The following is a 14,958-nucleotide window of genomic DNA, read 5'->3' as shown; positions in this document are numbered from 1 at the left end:
CCTGCGTGGGGTCCCCCGCACCGCGCTCCCGCGGCCACGTGACCGCCGCCGGACGGGGAGCGCTGCGGGGCCGGCGGCCTGCGCCCCCTCTCCCCGTTGGGCCCCGGGCCGGTGCTCCGGCGGCCACAGGGTCAAAGAGGGAGAAGCGTGGGCCCGCGGTGACCGCGGAGAGAGCGGTCACGGAGTAGGCCTTGAGATGGAAACCGCCATCCCCGCTGAGCGCTCTCGCTCGGAAGCGGCACGCGCTGCTCGGACGTCGCGTGACAAAAGTACAACGGGAACGGTCCCGTTTTCCCCGGGGGAAAAAGCCGGGGAAGTTCACGCGACCTCGTCACGCGCAACAACACAGCTAACGCAACCGCCAAGGACGGACCCGTGGCTCGCAGGAGCCGTGGCCGCTGAGCATGACCGGTTGGCAACCGTTAACTTCCTCTGTAGGCAGCCGTTACGTCGACGAGGATTTTGTCAAACTCGAGGCGCAACGGGAACGTAATCTTAAGACACTGACCTAAAACCGCCGGTAATGCCAAAACCGTTCTGCAGGCAAATTCTTGTTCAAGTATTTTTCCAAATATTTTCACAAAAAGGGCACAAAAAAGGCAGGGAAACCCATTTGTTTCTCCTCGCATCGTGGCCGTTTTTCCGAGTTCCTCACGTCTTTAGATCATTGTTTATCCCTCCCCCCCTCAATCACCTCCATCGGCGACCCTTCCAGCGTGACAATTTTCACGTATTCCTGCCCGATTCTCATGGGAAATAAGATCAGCACAGCCTCGTCCTCCGTTTCTCTCTTCCGTTCGCTCCCGGACGACTACCTGCTGCTCTGCCGTGGTCCTGAACTGCCGTCCCCTGGGGCAGAGAGGTCACAGCTCCCTTGTCGGCCGCTCTCCCGCCCGATGCATCCCTCTTTCTTTCTAACGCTCCTCTGTTCCGAGCACAGCAAGAGCAAAAGGAACCCGAAAAGACAGCCGTTGTGCCTTCGTATGCCAGGGGACTGGAGAAGCTGCATCCCACCCATTTCTTGCTGTGCCAGCTCGTTGGCCGAAGGGCGCAGCAGTTGAAGCTTCTCCAGCTGTGACTCCCCCATTCCTGCAGTCAGGGGCCCACACCGGGCACGACTTTCGTTCTCTGGCATCCGCTGCGGCTGCTCTGGCCCCGCTGTGCGAGGACCGGCGTTTCATCTCGGCGCTTTGCAGGTCTAAGCATCGCACTTCACAACAAGACGTACAGGAAATAGCATGCTCTAACCTTAAAAGAACAAATGACAACAGAAATTAACAGATTAGTAAATATGACTAACCTCTGTAGGCAGCACATACTTCGCAAAGCTTTAGCAAAGACGACAAACGGAAAACATGAGAGGTGAGGAGATTCAGGAGCCAGAAACGATCTGGCTTCTCTCAAGCAGAGCTCAGAAAGTCAGCGTAGCATCAAACTGGTCACTAGATGTGCTTGTTAGTCGCATAGTTATACAGAATAGAGTGACTTCACACGCAAGTACTGCGTTTTATCATCCTTACCTAAAGCCGAATAGTTTCTTATTGTCAGATTACCTTATCCAAGTTAACAAAATTTTATGTTCCCGATGATACAAGAACTGTTCTCTGCTGAGAGCGCGTACTCGTGGCAGAAAAATCAGAGTTCAGCCAGGAATTCCCGTGTACGGACACCAAGGCATTCCTCAAATACTTATCATTGACTTTTGTGACAATTTCCTTCCATCGTCGGTTCCTTACCTGCCTGTGAAGTGACATTATATTTCACTTAAATTTCTTCCCCCCCGCCTTTATTTTTCTCCCATGCGTTTCTCTCTCGCCATCATCTTTCCCACATCTCACGGCAACACACGGATCCCGTAGGTCACATCTGTACGGTAGCAGTCGTTTCCTCGGTGCGGTACGTGTTTGCAAGTGAAATCATTTCTGTCTATTGCTTTGGAGCGGGCTCCCCGAGCGCTTGTCATTCCCGCGCCATGCCTGAGGGACAAGCCCACAGCCTGGGAGGTGTTTCCAGTCTACAGCTCGCCATCGTCGCATCCTACAGCCTGCCCCTCTGACCCGAGAGGCTCTGCAGCATCACTGTCACCTACGGACTTGCAGTACCTTACTTTGCATGGTACTTCTGCTCTGCTCATGGGGTAGTTGGGGCTGGGTGGGGTGGGGAGGGCCAGCATTTGTTGAAAGTCACGGGCTGAGCCGGTCCCAAGCGTGCCCTGCCGCGGGGAGCAGCGCCCTCGCTGCTAGCCCTTAAAGGAAGTGCCTGATGCTGCGTGTGCTCCACCCTCCAGTTCTAGCTGAGTGAAAACATCCTTCCTCACCTCTCCGTCTCCCAGGCACAGTGGCACCCGGCTTCTTGCCTCACCCCACAGCGCTGGCAGCGCAAGGACTCGGGACAGCCAAGCCATGCCGGACAGGGCTCGCTCGGTCTGTACTCCCCCCCACGAGGTGGGGGACGCGAGGCACGGTGCGAGCTCCCCGTGCCCTCCTTCTGACTTTGCTGCTCTCTGTCCTCTCATTTTTGGGAGAAGGGGCACCCAGAGTCTGGTGCATTGGGTGGGCGTGCGCAGGTGCACACGAACATCCTTAGGGCAGGGGAGGACAGCGGCGGGTATTCCTGGTACGTATAGATCCTAGACGAGATTTCCAGGGCTTTGCACGCTGCGTGCACAGTCATTTACATCACCGAAGGCTGGTGCAAAAGGCTCCCCACTCAGAACGAGCATTTTACGGCCAATGGCTGCGCAGAGAGCGTGGCATCAGGGAACAGAAACCATGCCCATTCATTTCATCTCAGGTGTCTTCAAAGTCTTGCACGGCTCCAGAGAGGTGCCCGGCTCCGGGGAGATTCCTAGAAAGGGTGTCCCTTGGTGCAGAGCTTTCGGACGCGTCTGGAGAGGGACTCTTTACAAGGGCATGTAGTGACAGGACAAGGGGTAATGGGTTTAAGCTGAAGGAGGGTAGATTTAGATTAGATGTTAGGAAGAAATTCTTCCCTGTGAGAGTGCGCTGAGGCCCTGGCACAGGGTGCCCAGAGAAGCTGTGGATGCCCCTGGCTCCCTGGCAGTGTTCAAGGCCAGGTTGGATGGGGCTTTGGGCAACCTGGGCTAGTGGAGGGTGTCCCTGCCCGTGGCAGGGGGTTGGAAGATCATCTTTAAGGTCCCTTCCAACCCAAACCATTCTATGATTCCATATAACTGCTTGGGATGAGGACAACTGTGGGGGCAAGAGCCCTGGAGGCTTCCAGGGAAGACCTATAGACGTTCAGGATCATCTCTGGTACAGACCATAGGAACGTGGATTCTTCAAACTGTGCTTTAAAAATCAACTTACATCACTATAAAAAAGATGATCAAGCTAATCTTTACATCAATTAGGTGACTGTACGCCTGGAGCTCATTTGCCTTGCAAATACTCTATTGTTACATGCTGGGTCCCTCCCTCCTCACTTAAATTACTAACTCCACCCCAAAAAAAGAAGAACTTTTGCTGAAAGTGCTGGAGGAGAGACAGATCCTGCCCCTGAAATCATGGGGCCTGTCAGCTACTCATCAGAGACCTATGACTTGGTGAGTCAGGCCTGGCTTTGCTTGTTTGAGAGGATAAGGGGGGGGAGCAGGTAGAGCTGGGGTGGGCTGAAAGACCTGGTTTCTATCCGCCCGTCTTCTCACCCTCCTGTTGGCAGAGGGACGGCTTGAGCCATTTCTTACGCCGGCACAAGCAGCCCTCGCATCTCTCGACCCACGATGGTGCTTGTGGAGAGCCGGCGCAAGGCGGCTGCAGCAGTTGCGATCCAAGGGTGCCAGGCCTTCCCTTGGGGACAGCTGCCTAACTACCGGGACCTCGTGCGCAGATGTTCTGGCGAGCGCCGAGCCCGAGCGCCGCCCTTGCACGGGGACCGAGACCACAGTCGCTGCCGAAGGGCCAGGCGGCTCGCTAGGAGAGCCGGGCTGCTGCAGCCCCGTCCCGCGCTGCCGGCTTGTCCCAGTATCCATTCCCTGCTGCCCTGCTCTCTGCGCAGCCATTGATGCAACGTGGGCGTAAAACACTTGTTCTGAGTCGGGCGCCTTTTGCACCAGCCTTCGGCGGTATAAATGACTGTGCACGCAGCGTGCAAAGCCCTGGAAATCTCATCTAGCATCTTTACATAATAGGAATACCAAAGCGTAGCCAATGCTACCTCTCTGCGTGTGAAAACTCTCAGTACGACTATACACGCTTCTACCCTCTGCTTGCCTTATCCACGAACATGCTGCCGTCGTCTCCGCTGAAAGAGAAATACGCAGTATCTTTGCAAGAGGGGAATTTTAAAGAGGGGAAGATAAATTGCAAGTACTTCTTCTAATAGGGAGCAAAGACACTGTGTATTCTGCCTGGTGGTTCTCTCCCCTGCGTTTGCAAGTGAAAGACAGCAGCTGCACCTTTTAGAGTAAGTTGTGCTATCCAAGGGGAAGTCCACAGCAGCGCTATCATTAGCCTGGTTTTCAAATGTGGCAGCTCAGAATTTATTTTTTAATACAGCGGCTCTCTGCAGCAGACCCCAGTTTTTGGTTAGTTTCTCCAAAGAGAGAAATGCTGGATTTGATTTTTACCGATTTTTCTGTCCCTCCTTCGTCCTATACAGCAGGAAAGAGAGAGGAGATGGGGGGGGGCAAGCCCTACCCTCCTTATTTTTTCTGATTCATCGGGTATAAAAGTCCTTTGCGAATGGTGGTCGTTTCCCTTAGAACTTTTTTTGCAGAAGACGCATCTCTCCCTGACCTCTGCTCAAGTTGAACGGCAGCGCTAATCCTTGCTGAGAGGTTAAAACCAAACTCAAACCTTTTTCAACTCCACGCTGGTTCGCTTCTCCAGCTGAGCTCCCCATTGGAAATGAAAAACCAGACAACCAGCAAAGTTGAAGCCTGCCGTCCGCCTGCCCGCAGCGTCACGCGCTGTAAGCAAGCAGCTGCTTGTGGCAAAACCGCATCGTTTTTAACACGGGGGGATTAAGCGGCACTGGGATCTGTTCTTTGTATGCAATACTTTCCAGAACCTTAGCTTAGCAATTTTACCTCTGCTGTGAATTAAGTTATAAAGGAGACCTCGGGGGGGGGGGGGGGGGGGGCAACTCAGCTAACTTTGGGACCGAGCACTGACGGTCAGGTGCCACAGCAAGAATAGTTTTATACCTTTTTTCTCAGACCTCAGGAGTTTGTGACACGCTTTTCCCACCTCTGCCTCCCGGTAGCTTCCCAGGTTTGGCTCCCTCCCTGGAACAGGCCACAGATCTCACACGAGCGATGCCACGTTTGCTTTGGCGGTGCCGCTTGTTGCTTTACTTACACTCGGCACTCGTAGCGGCAACCTACCCCCAGAGATTTGCAAAAAAAGGCTTCAACAGTGTCCTGTCAAAGCGACGACACAAACCTTGCCCTGCGCGTTCACCAGAGAGGATCGCTTGACCGATTCAGCAAGCACAGAAGGAAAAACATGAGAATGAGAACAGTTGCACCGAAAGGGCATTTATCTTGGTAGCGCCCAGTGAGTGCAGCGAGGGCCTCACCTAAACTTTGATACCACATGGGACCACTCGTCCCTGTAACCTTATGGAAAAGTAACGTGCCCAAAACGATAACCCTGTTTCTCCATAGCAAGAAAGCTTTGCCTGCTTCACCTTCCTCAGCTGCAGACTAGAGAAACAAAAACAGAGTCGCAGAAAGACCACCGAGATCCCCAGCAGGTCCCCTGAGGTGCTGCAAGCTGGTTTTTATTGCAGTGGGACCAACGTGACTCTAGAGCCATAAAGGCACCTGCGCTACAGTAACGTGGCGTTTCCACAGCCTTTGCTGTTACTCGTGGGTTTCCCTAGTTCGGCACCCGGCGAGGGGGATGAGCCGTAGGTCTGTCGCTATCGTGCGCCGAGGCGGGGGCAATTTCAGTTTTAAGGCTTTGGGAATGAAACACGCTTCTCCCGTACCTGGCAGAGGCTAGAAGGGAATGACTCACGTGGAAAATCCCTAATAGCGCACAAGCTGCTTCTCTTCTGCAGCCAAATGTTTTGATCACGGGCAGTTGTGGGGAACTGAGAAAAGCAGCTGACACACGGAGACCGGAATAACTCTGAGATGTGGGTTAGAGGGGAAAAGGGATCCCTGAGCAAAAAGCACACAGAACGGACTTCCCAGGCGTGCCCTTGATCGCTCAGTTAGAGAAAAAGGCACCACTTTATTGCCCACCCCCAAATCTGGCTGCAATCGTATTGCAGGAGACCTGCACAAAGGTTCCCCTGCGCGCACGCTGTTGGCTTCTCCCATCCCAGATCGGGCAGCCGCCCGCTTCTGATCCTAGAAATGGGACTCGCAGCAGAGTCCCCAAAAGCCTCGGCTTGTCGCAGTCAGTGCATCTCCTGCAGCTCTGGTCCCTGCCTTTCCTGCCTTGGCCTGGACTCTGACTTTTCATCCTCTTTTATTTGTCTCCAACTCATCTCTGTCCGCTCCCACCCACACTCGCTGCTCTGAGATGCACATGAGAGGACGCCTCAGACACAGCTCAGCGCACGCTTCCCCTGCCCGCGGCGAGTGGCTTACAGTAAGAGCCCTACCTGCCACCTTATCAGCAACCAGATGGTGTCTGATAGCAGCACTCAGCCTCCGCACCTCTGGCTCCGGGTGCAAGGTGACGCTGGAAACCATTCAGCAGCCAAAGCCGTTGAACACCACGCGGGCTGCCCATCCGCCGTCTTCGGTGGCGCTGGCGTGGCTCCAGGCGGTGCTCCGACACTCCAGCCAGCAAACCTGGCCGTTTCCCATCGTCTCCTTTTTCCCTGCAAAGCCGGAGCCCTCCAGCCTCTCCCCAGTGAAGTTACCCATTGCAACACAGGTTCTTTTCGGGGTTTTCAGCACGGTCACCCGCGCGTCCAGAGCAGCCTGGTTTGGTCGCTGCACCAAACTGCGAAGGTTTTTGGTTTGGTTTTGTTTTTTTCTCAGGGACGTTCAAGGACCCGGCCCTGGTTAACACATTGCAGGTTTCTGTGCGCATTGATAACTCCTGAGGCAGGGTCCGTGTACCGGACCAGGCAGGAAATATTGTCAAGCCAGGGAGGAAAAAAAAAAAAACAAACCAGGAGGGATTTCGATAGGCTTTTGTCTTTAGCAGCAGTCTTCAGCCTCCAGAATCATACCCTAAACCAGAAAAATAATTGTTCTCTGGGAATACGAGCGCTTCTCACCAGAGGCTTGCAGCCCCACCGTTAGGCTAGCAGAAGATGGTCCTGTGGGTTTGAGGTTTTGGGCAGGGAGGAGGACTCTCAGCCCCCGAGAGGGGACCGGTTCTCACCTGTTCAGGAGGAAGCACTGCGGCATCACAGCACAGCAGCAGCACCGCCGGGTGCAGAGCCGGTGGGGAACGGGGCTGTGGCGAGACCAAGAGTAACTTGGGTGAGACCAAAGTCCGTCTGGCTCAACGCTCTTTCTGGCAGTAGCCAAAGGCAGAGGCCCGGGGAAGGGAGCAGGAGTTGAGCAAGCTTATTCTGTGCTTCTCCCAAGGGCTGGCTCGCCCTCCTACCGTCTGCTGCTCGGGGACCACCCGAGCCAGCTGCCTGCTCCGCACGTTCAGCGATGCTCCGCAGGCTTCTTCCCCGTCAACGCGCCTGGGCTCCCCTCGGAGCCACACGGATGGTTTCACAGCAGCACAGCGGTTTGAAAGGAGCGCTGCCGCTGCCATGTCACCTCTTTACCCGACAGTCGTGTGCAGAGGCACCCGGCGCGTCACCCAGGGAAGGCTGCCTGAGAGAGAGGAAACATAAATCGCCCTTTTCTCGTTAGGCACAATGCTGGGCTCGAGACTGGTCACGGTCATTTGGCTTAGGGGCACACGGGGGGGAGCAAAAACCCCCCAAAGCAGCTCTAGAACTGTTTAAAGCAGGGCTCGTATTTTTAGATGGGAACTTTGGCTGAGGAGGGAAGGAGCAGCAGGTGCAAACGGCTACAGCTGGCAGTGAAAGGTATGAAAGCAGCGAGCAGAGACTTCCGCTGTGGTTGATGCTGAAGTCTCAGCGCTGGTCTCCAGAGAGGGTGTGGGTGGGGGAGCTCAGGGTGACTGCTGCCGAGCTCTTCCCAGTTGTCACTAATTTCTCAGCTTGCCGCAAGCCTCCTTGTGCCGCTCTCAATTTTTGCCCGTCTGCATCTGAGCCCTTTGCTTTTGTGAACGCCCGGCTCCCGCAAGGTGCCTGAGTCGACCCGGAGCGCGCCCACCGCCCGCCCAGGGGGGGCTCGTCCTGAGCGCGGCTGCAGCTTTCCAGCACTCGGGACCTGCGTGCGGTCTCAGCCCGAATACGGGCTGCTCACCTGGCAAGGAGCTACAGCGGGCCAAGCGCGAATCACATCTGCGGCGGCTCTATCGCACTTTCCTTGCCAGGTATCAGCCTGGGGTCCGAGTGGTGTTTTCGGATTCCCTTTCCTGCTCTGACTGCAATTAATTCAGAACCGCAAGGTTTACCGACAGAACAGATTTCTCTCTCCAGCACCCATCCCCGTAGCTGTGGCACCACGGCGCCTCAGAGGCGTTCCTCCAGTCGCGTTCGAACGCCCGCCCCGCGCCTTTCTCTGAGCGCGTGGAAAGTGATCCCAAGCGCGGCTGCTGCTGTCCCCACCTCGCCTCGCTCTGCCCCAGGCAGCTCTGAGGTCTCCGAGGAGGAGAGGCAGAAGGGGACAGGATCAGCGCACGTAATTCAAAGTACAGGCGTGCTCTGCGGTGAATCCCACCACCTTCGTACCTGGCAGCAGACGGGAGGCAGGACAGGGACAGTCGGTGTCAGGAACAGGCGGAAAGATCGAGAAAGCCGGTAGAGGAGGGTTCTGTGCTGTGCGAGGGAGCAAAAGCCACTGGCAGGTAAAGTGGCAAGAACCAGAAGATGAAACCGGTCGTCTGCCTGGACGCCAGAACATCCCCAAATATGCTAGTTAAAGATTACAGACTGAGCAGCCCTTGCTATTGGAGATCGGGACGACCGTCTCCACATGCTGCTGCCACCTCCCAGGACCTGGCACCAGAGGGGCCTCCCAGGTCGTCACGGTACAGACAGGCAGCGCCTCCTCCTAACCCAGGTGGGCTGCCGGGATGCTCTGCTCCAGGTCCGCCGGGTGCAGCTGAGGGACCGGGTCCTCGTGTTCAGAAACTCCCCTCCGGTAACCAGACTCCCTCTCTTTGTTCCCCAGAGCCAGGTGGAGCTGAGCGGGTACTACGAAGCCGAGAACAGCACCCCTTCTTTGGAGGGCTACTTTTGCTTCAACCCAGCCTCATCCGTGGTGGGTGACCAGAGCGACCCCTTCAGAAAGGTCTTCATGCCCCTCATCTACCTGCTGATGTTCGTGTTGGGGACTGTGGGCAATGCCCTGGTCCTGGTCATTTTAGAGAGGTTCAAGCGGTCTCGCACTACCACGGAAAACTTCCTCTTCCACCTCACCCTGGCCAACCTGGCACTGTTGCTCACCTTCCCCTTCAGCGTGGTGGAGAGCTTGGCTGGGTGGGTATTTGGGAAGTTCCTCTGCAAGATCCTCAGTGCCGTCCACAAGATCAATTTCTACTGCAGTAGCATGCTGCTGGGGTGCATCGCGGTGGACCGCTACCTGGCCATCGTCTACGCAATCCACACCTACCGCAAACGCAGAGCTCGCTCCATTCACCTCACCTGCACGGCCCTCTGGCTCTGCTCGCTGCTTTTGACCTTACCCGATCTCATCTTCATGGAAGTCTGGACAGACGACAGCAACCGCAGCATTTGCTATTTTCCAGAGGTTGGGATCGACGGCAACAACGTCTGGCTGGCGACCCGCTTCCTCTACCACACCGTGGGCTTCTTTGTGCCCCTGCTGGTCATGTGTTACTGCTACACGGCCATCGTCCGGGCTCTGTGTCAGTCCCAGCGCCTGCAGAGGCAAAAAGCTGTGCGCGTGGCCATCCTGGTCACAGGCGTCTTCCTGCTCTGCTGGAGCCCGTACCACATCGTCATCTTCCTGAACACACTTACCAAGCTAGAAGCCTTCACCAAAAACTGCCTCCTGGAAGACCAGCTGGACACGGCCATCATGGTGACCGAGGCCATCGGCTTCACGCACTGCTGCCTCAACCCCATCCTCTACGCCTTCATCGGAGTCAAGTTCCGTAACGACTTCTTCCGGATCCTGCAGGAGCTCGGCTGCATAAGCCAGGAGACCCTGCAGGAGATCCTGGAGGTGACGAGGAAGGGCAGCGGGATTGAGTCTGACAACACCACCTCCATCTCCACTTTCTAGCTGGGAAAGGCTGCCTGCAGGGCAGAACCGGCCTGGGGCTTGCCTTCCCGGGGCCACACGTGCTGTGGCCTCACTCCCAAGTTTCACGAGCGTCCCCACCGCTTTCTTAACTCCTCAGGAAGCTGAGGTCCGATAGCCACCAAACACCCAAATCCCACCAGATACCTCCCCTGGCTCCTTCTGGCTCTCATACCTGTAGAAATCCGCCCGGCAGCTGTTGGCAAAGGCTGGCTGTCCGATGGTCGCTCTGGCAGGGCTAGATAAACCCGAGCGGGTCGAACGCGACATTTCCACCTCTCCCTCGAAAACTGACTGCGGGCGTCCTGTGCACGGAGCCAGGCACGAGACTGGGGTGCCGGGGGCACGGGAAAAAAGCGCAGCCAAGTAAACGCGGAGTCGCGTCAGTGAGCGAGGACTGAGGACAAAAGCTAAGCAGGTCTCCATTTCACCAGCTCGGGTCCGTAGAGACGTGCCTGAAGGAAGCAGCAGGACTCGATGGCCACGGCGGCTGGAACAAGAGATGCAGGTAGGACCGGTGAGGTGCGGAGCTCGCTCCGATAGCACGGGCACATGGTGCTGGACGGTCTCTGGCTGCAATATTGCTCCTCCTGCTGCGTGACAGCCCCCCGGCCAGCCACGGCACGTTGATTTTCCCAACTTGGCTTGTGCCAGGAGGTCCTGCCACGGCCTCAAAGATTCGACTGTCGCAGATTCCTTTCCTGACATCAACTGCATCCTTTCCCGCTCACTCGATCTGTTTCGCCGCTGTTAAGAGCTCCAGTGAGTGACTGCAGAACTGAATGCCTGACTCTGCAAAAGCTTTCCTTTAAGGAAGAAAGCTGTCTGGAGAGACGGCTTCTGTCTTGTGACTGAGCACAGGGGAGATGGACCACACAGCTTCGCGAGGCTGGAAGTATAACTTCCCCCCCCCCCCCCCGCAGCTAGTTGTATGGCACTTTGTGGGTTCTGAAAGCAAGGAGACCCCATGCCCCAGAGCAAGGAAAAGAGCTCGTTTGCGTAATTTCTGTTTGGTTTTAGCGGGCTGAGAGGGAACATAGCGTTTTGCTTTGCCCCGTGTTTTCTGATATTTTTGCTCCACCTACACCTACGGGGCTTTCAGAGGTTTCGTGCGTTCGGGTTTACACAGAACAAACCTGAGCCCCGATCTTGCCCTGAACCACCAGTAGTCAACAACTGCTCAGATCAGGGCTGCTTGATAACAATTTGGTCCAAAATGAGAGCGGCAGCTTTCACCGTCATCAACGATCGCACCGCAAGCTGGCGTGCGGGGCAGCCCTAACAGGCTCGCGCAGCCTGCTGCTTCCTAGCAGGTCTTGTCACAGTATAACATCGCAGCGCGTACGCAGCGTTGCTCCATTACGTTTCTCTTGCCAGCTAAGCAGCGCTGCGGCCTGAACTTTATGAGAGCCGTACGTGCCGACCGTCACGCGAGCACGACCCTAATCACGAGCGCGCTTTAAAATCCGCTCTACCATTCACCTCGCTTTTTTAAGCAAAGTCGGAACGATGTCAGTTCTGCTGCTGCAGCAGGAACTTTGTGCTAAACTCACTTCTGAAGTTCAACCCGCTGACAAAGGGCTCGGTTGCAACCGTACCCAAGGGCCCCGCTAAAAAGACCAGTCATTATGGAAGAGGTCCCATTACATCAGTCCAGCTCAGGCAGAGATCTCAATAGCTCGTTCTCAAACTGCGACTCGAGGAGAAAACTCCCCAAGCATAAGGCTTTTATACAAAGACCAGTACACCATTTCCTGCAGCGCTGCATCTTCAAAGCCGAAAGCTGCAGGTAATGGCGACCGTGGTTGTCCAAGCACGTACGCGTAGCAGAGGAAGAGCAGCTCTCCGAAGCCTACCCTTGCTATCTCCACGGTTGTACCGATGAGCAAACCCGTTGCAGACGCATTGTAAACACCTCGCCAGCCCCGGTTCTGATGGGAACCTACACAAAAGTGTTACTGAAGAAATGAACAGTCAGAGCGTGAAATTCTTACAGTGTTCCTAAGGTAGAAAGAAAACCGGCAGGCAAAATAAGGGTGAACAGATCACGCATCTATTGTTACTATAGTTTTTAGTACTGGTATGTTGGTAAACTTTTAGAAAGTTTTGACGTGAGCTGTAATAAACAGTTAAATAAAATACCGTTTTCCCACGTATACTGCTTGTAAGCAGTCGTCTGCAGTTGTGTCACTGTTGCAAGGGAAATGCATCAGAGAGCACCAAGAGGGTTGATGGCACCTTTCTGACAAGCGGTGGTGTTCCCGTGCGGAGACCAGAGGGCTCCTAAGAGCACCTCGCTCAGGTTTCTCATCACCAGTTGCCGCAGAAGGCTCCGCTGCATTCCGAGTCAGTCCAGACCGATGTTAGTTAGCTCCCTGCCTTACAGAGCCTCTTCCACCAACTGCAGCGCCTCCCACCCTGGTTTTACAGCTGCTAACCCTAGTGGGAAGCCGCCCCCGCACCCACGTTTGGCTCGGCCAGCCCGGGGCAGGCTTGGCTTAGAGCTGACGGACCCTTCCCCAAAGAGCGGACGTTGCTGCTCCTGCAGCTGACTGCAGCCAGCCTGCTGAATGGCAAGAAGAAAGCAAGAGGAACTCTCTTTCACCGCAGAGGAAGCCGGGCTTTCCACTCAGTGAAATCCTCCCCGTGTCCCCGAGGTTTGCATGGCCGTCACATGCCTCGGCCCAGAGCGGGCTTCCCCGCTAAGCACTCACGCCGCCAGAGCCGCCCCTGGATGCTGCAGCCCTCAGGCAGACCTTCAGGCTCTCCCCTGGAGCTCTGCTCGGCCCCCAGCCCGCGGCCACCGAGCGAGGCAGAGGGGGCTCTGCGCCCTCCGGGCACCGGGAGCTCCAAGGCGGCTGCTGCAGGGAGCGGGGAGGTGGCACGCGGGCAAGGCCACGTCACCAGCGTCCACAGCGCACGCTCGTGCAACCCTGGTCCCGGGCTGTGTCCGCAAACGAGGCTGGAGCAGCCAGCCCAGAGAAAGCCCTGGTCCCTGCTAAAGGCAACCCCACAACAGCACGCTGCTCTGCACATCCTACGGGGTGACTGAGTCTCCCAGGAGACAAAGCTGGGGTGCTTCAGCAGAGCATCCTGCTACACATGCAGAGCGATCACGGGGCCGTGGCAGGCAGCGGAGCGTGTGCCGACGAGCGCGAGCCAGGGAACGCATGAATGAATGCGTGCCTGGGAGTGCTGCAGAGAAGGGGCTCTCCCCGCACCCTCGCACCCCTCCTAGCAGCCCTAGCACCCCCCGCCCCGCTGTGACTCACATGGAGTTTCATTTTCCTTATCAAGACGACGACTGACTTCCTCACCCCTGGTTTTCCAGAACCAGAGATGCTCAAGCACTTCAGTGCCTGTACTGCTGCCTGATGCGTCTTCCTTGTTTTGAGCGCAGGTGGCTCTAGACACATAACACCACGGCCCGTGAGCGTGGCTCTAGGGCAGTGTGCCACCTGCACCACCCCGGCTCTGCGCACAGACGCCAGCACGACCCCTTTCTCTCTCCGAGTCCCCAGAACCGGCCTCTCACCCCGCTGCCGTCACAGCACGCTCCACATTTGCGAGATTTGCCAGGCCACGAGGTGCCCGGAACAACGGGGAACTGCGGGGCTCCAGGCACCGCCACACAGCTTGAGCAGAGTCCCTGCTCTAGGTCACCTCTCCGCTCTGCAGTCCTGCCGGGGACTTGAGGTGCCCAGGGTGGCCCTTCCTGCTCCCCCCCCATCCCTGTGCACGCCCCTCCACCTACCTGTCTTGTCCCACGTCCCGCGAAGGCAGTTTCCTGGTCCCAGCCCGGCTTCTGCTGCCCGTAAGCAGCAGGGCGCAGCCTCGCAAGGAGGGGTGCGTTCAGGTCTGCACCAAGCGCCGGTGTCCCAGCTCCCCCAAGGAGCTCACAGCCATCTATCTCACGAAGGGCAGGAGCTTCTCTTCAGACGGAGGCGCGCGGCAACCGATTCGAAGTCGCGGGACCCGCAGCACTGGAAGCTGCGCTCGCAGCTCGGGTGGCGGGGCTCCTCTCCCTCACCTACCCCTGCGTGGGGGCCTGCAGCTCTCCTGCCGGGCACGAGCAGCTGGGAGCAGACGCGCTCAGGAACAGCCATGGAAGCAGGGACCAGCAGCGGGCTCGGGGGGAAAGGAGGCTGTTTGCCTCCTGTTAATTGTTTGCAGCGGCTAGAAAAGAAGATCCATTTCAAGCCACAGGAGCTAGAGGATGGGGGGAGAGAACAAGCCAGCACAGCCTGGGCTTGGGCAGCAAAATCCACGATACGGTAACACGCCGCTGCGAGCTGCGTGGCTGGGTCTCCTTCGGTGCCGGGGAGCCAGCAGCACGCAAGCGGCCGAGGAGGGTCGAAGTGCCCACCTCACGCAGACCAACCCCAAACAGCTGACCCTGCTAGGAGAGGGGGCTGCCCGAACTCCACGGGAAGAAAACTCCAACCGCAGCCAAGTCTCGGCATACCTTTGGCACGGGTGACTCCTGCAATCCAGGAGAGCTCTGCTCCATTCTGCTCCGCTCCTCTCCAACAGGGCCAGCTGAGCCCCTGCAATCAGCCCCAACCTGCCGCAGGTGATGCTCGCTGGGCTCCCGGGGCTGGGCTGAGCTCACCTGCTTGCGGCCCCGCAGAAAATCAGGCAGCCCACTGAAGACAGGCACAGGGTCAGGT

General features: G+C 56.9%; 1 protein-coding gene across 2 annotated transcripts; it reads left to right on the top strand.

The window, feature by feature from the left end:
- The first annotated feature begins 3,468 nt into the window (after positions 1-3,468).
- On the top strand, positions 3,469-12,451 carry CXCR5 (C-X-C motif chemokine receptor 5). Of its 2 annotated transcripts, none has more exons than XM_054803352.1 (2): positions 3,469-3,565; positions 9,194-12,451. In XM_054803352.1, the coding sequence occupies exons 1-2, from the start codon at positions 3,527-3,529 to the stop codon at positions 10,268-10,270; spliced, it is 1,116 nt and encodes a 371-aa protein (XP_054659327.1). In that variant the 5' UTR covers positions 3,469-3,526; the 3' UTR covers positions 10,271-12,451. The 2 variants fall into 2 exon arrangements, with proteins under 2 accessions (XP_054659327.1, XP_054659326.1); XM_054803351.1 differs by lacking the exon at positions 3,469-3,565 and adding an exon at positions 8,842-9,082.
- Positions 12,452-14,958: the final 2,507 nt, after the last annotated feature.

This window comes from Grus americana, chromosome 24 (assembly GCF_028858705.1).
Source record: "Grus americana isolate bGruAme1 chromosome 24, bGruAme1.mat, whole genome shotgun sequence".
Lineage (NCBI taxonomy): Eukaryota > Metazoa > Chordata > Aves > Gruiformes > Gruidae > Grus > Grus americana.
The sequence above is the reverse complement of the archived record's forward strand: the minus strand, read 5'-3'. Positions and strand labels throughout refer to the sequence as shown.

Excerpts from the sequence above, each read along its gene's own strand:
- CXCR5 (XM_054803351.1), top strand. The coding sequence starts at position 8,996 with ATGCTGCTGCCACCTCCCAGGACCTGGCACCAGAGGGGCCTCCCAGGT. Across the intron at positions 9,083-9,193 it reads AGCGCCTCCTCCTAACCCAG|AGCCAGGTGGAGCTGAGCGG; the intron begins GTGGGCTGCCGG and ends TTTGTTCCCCAG.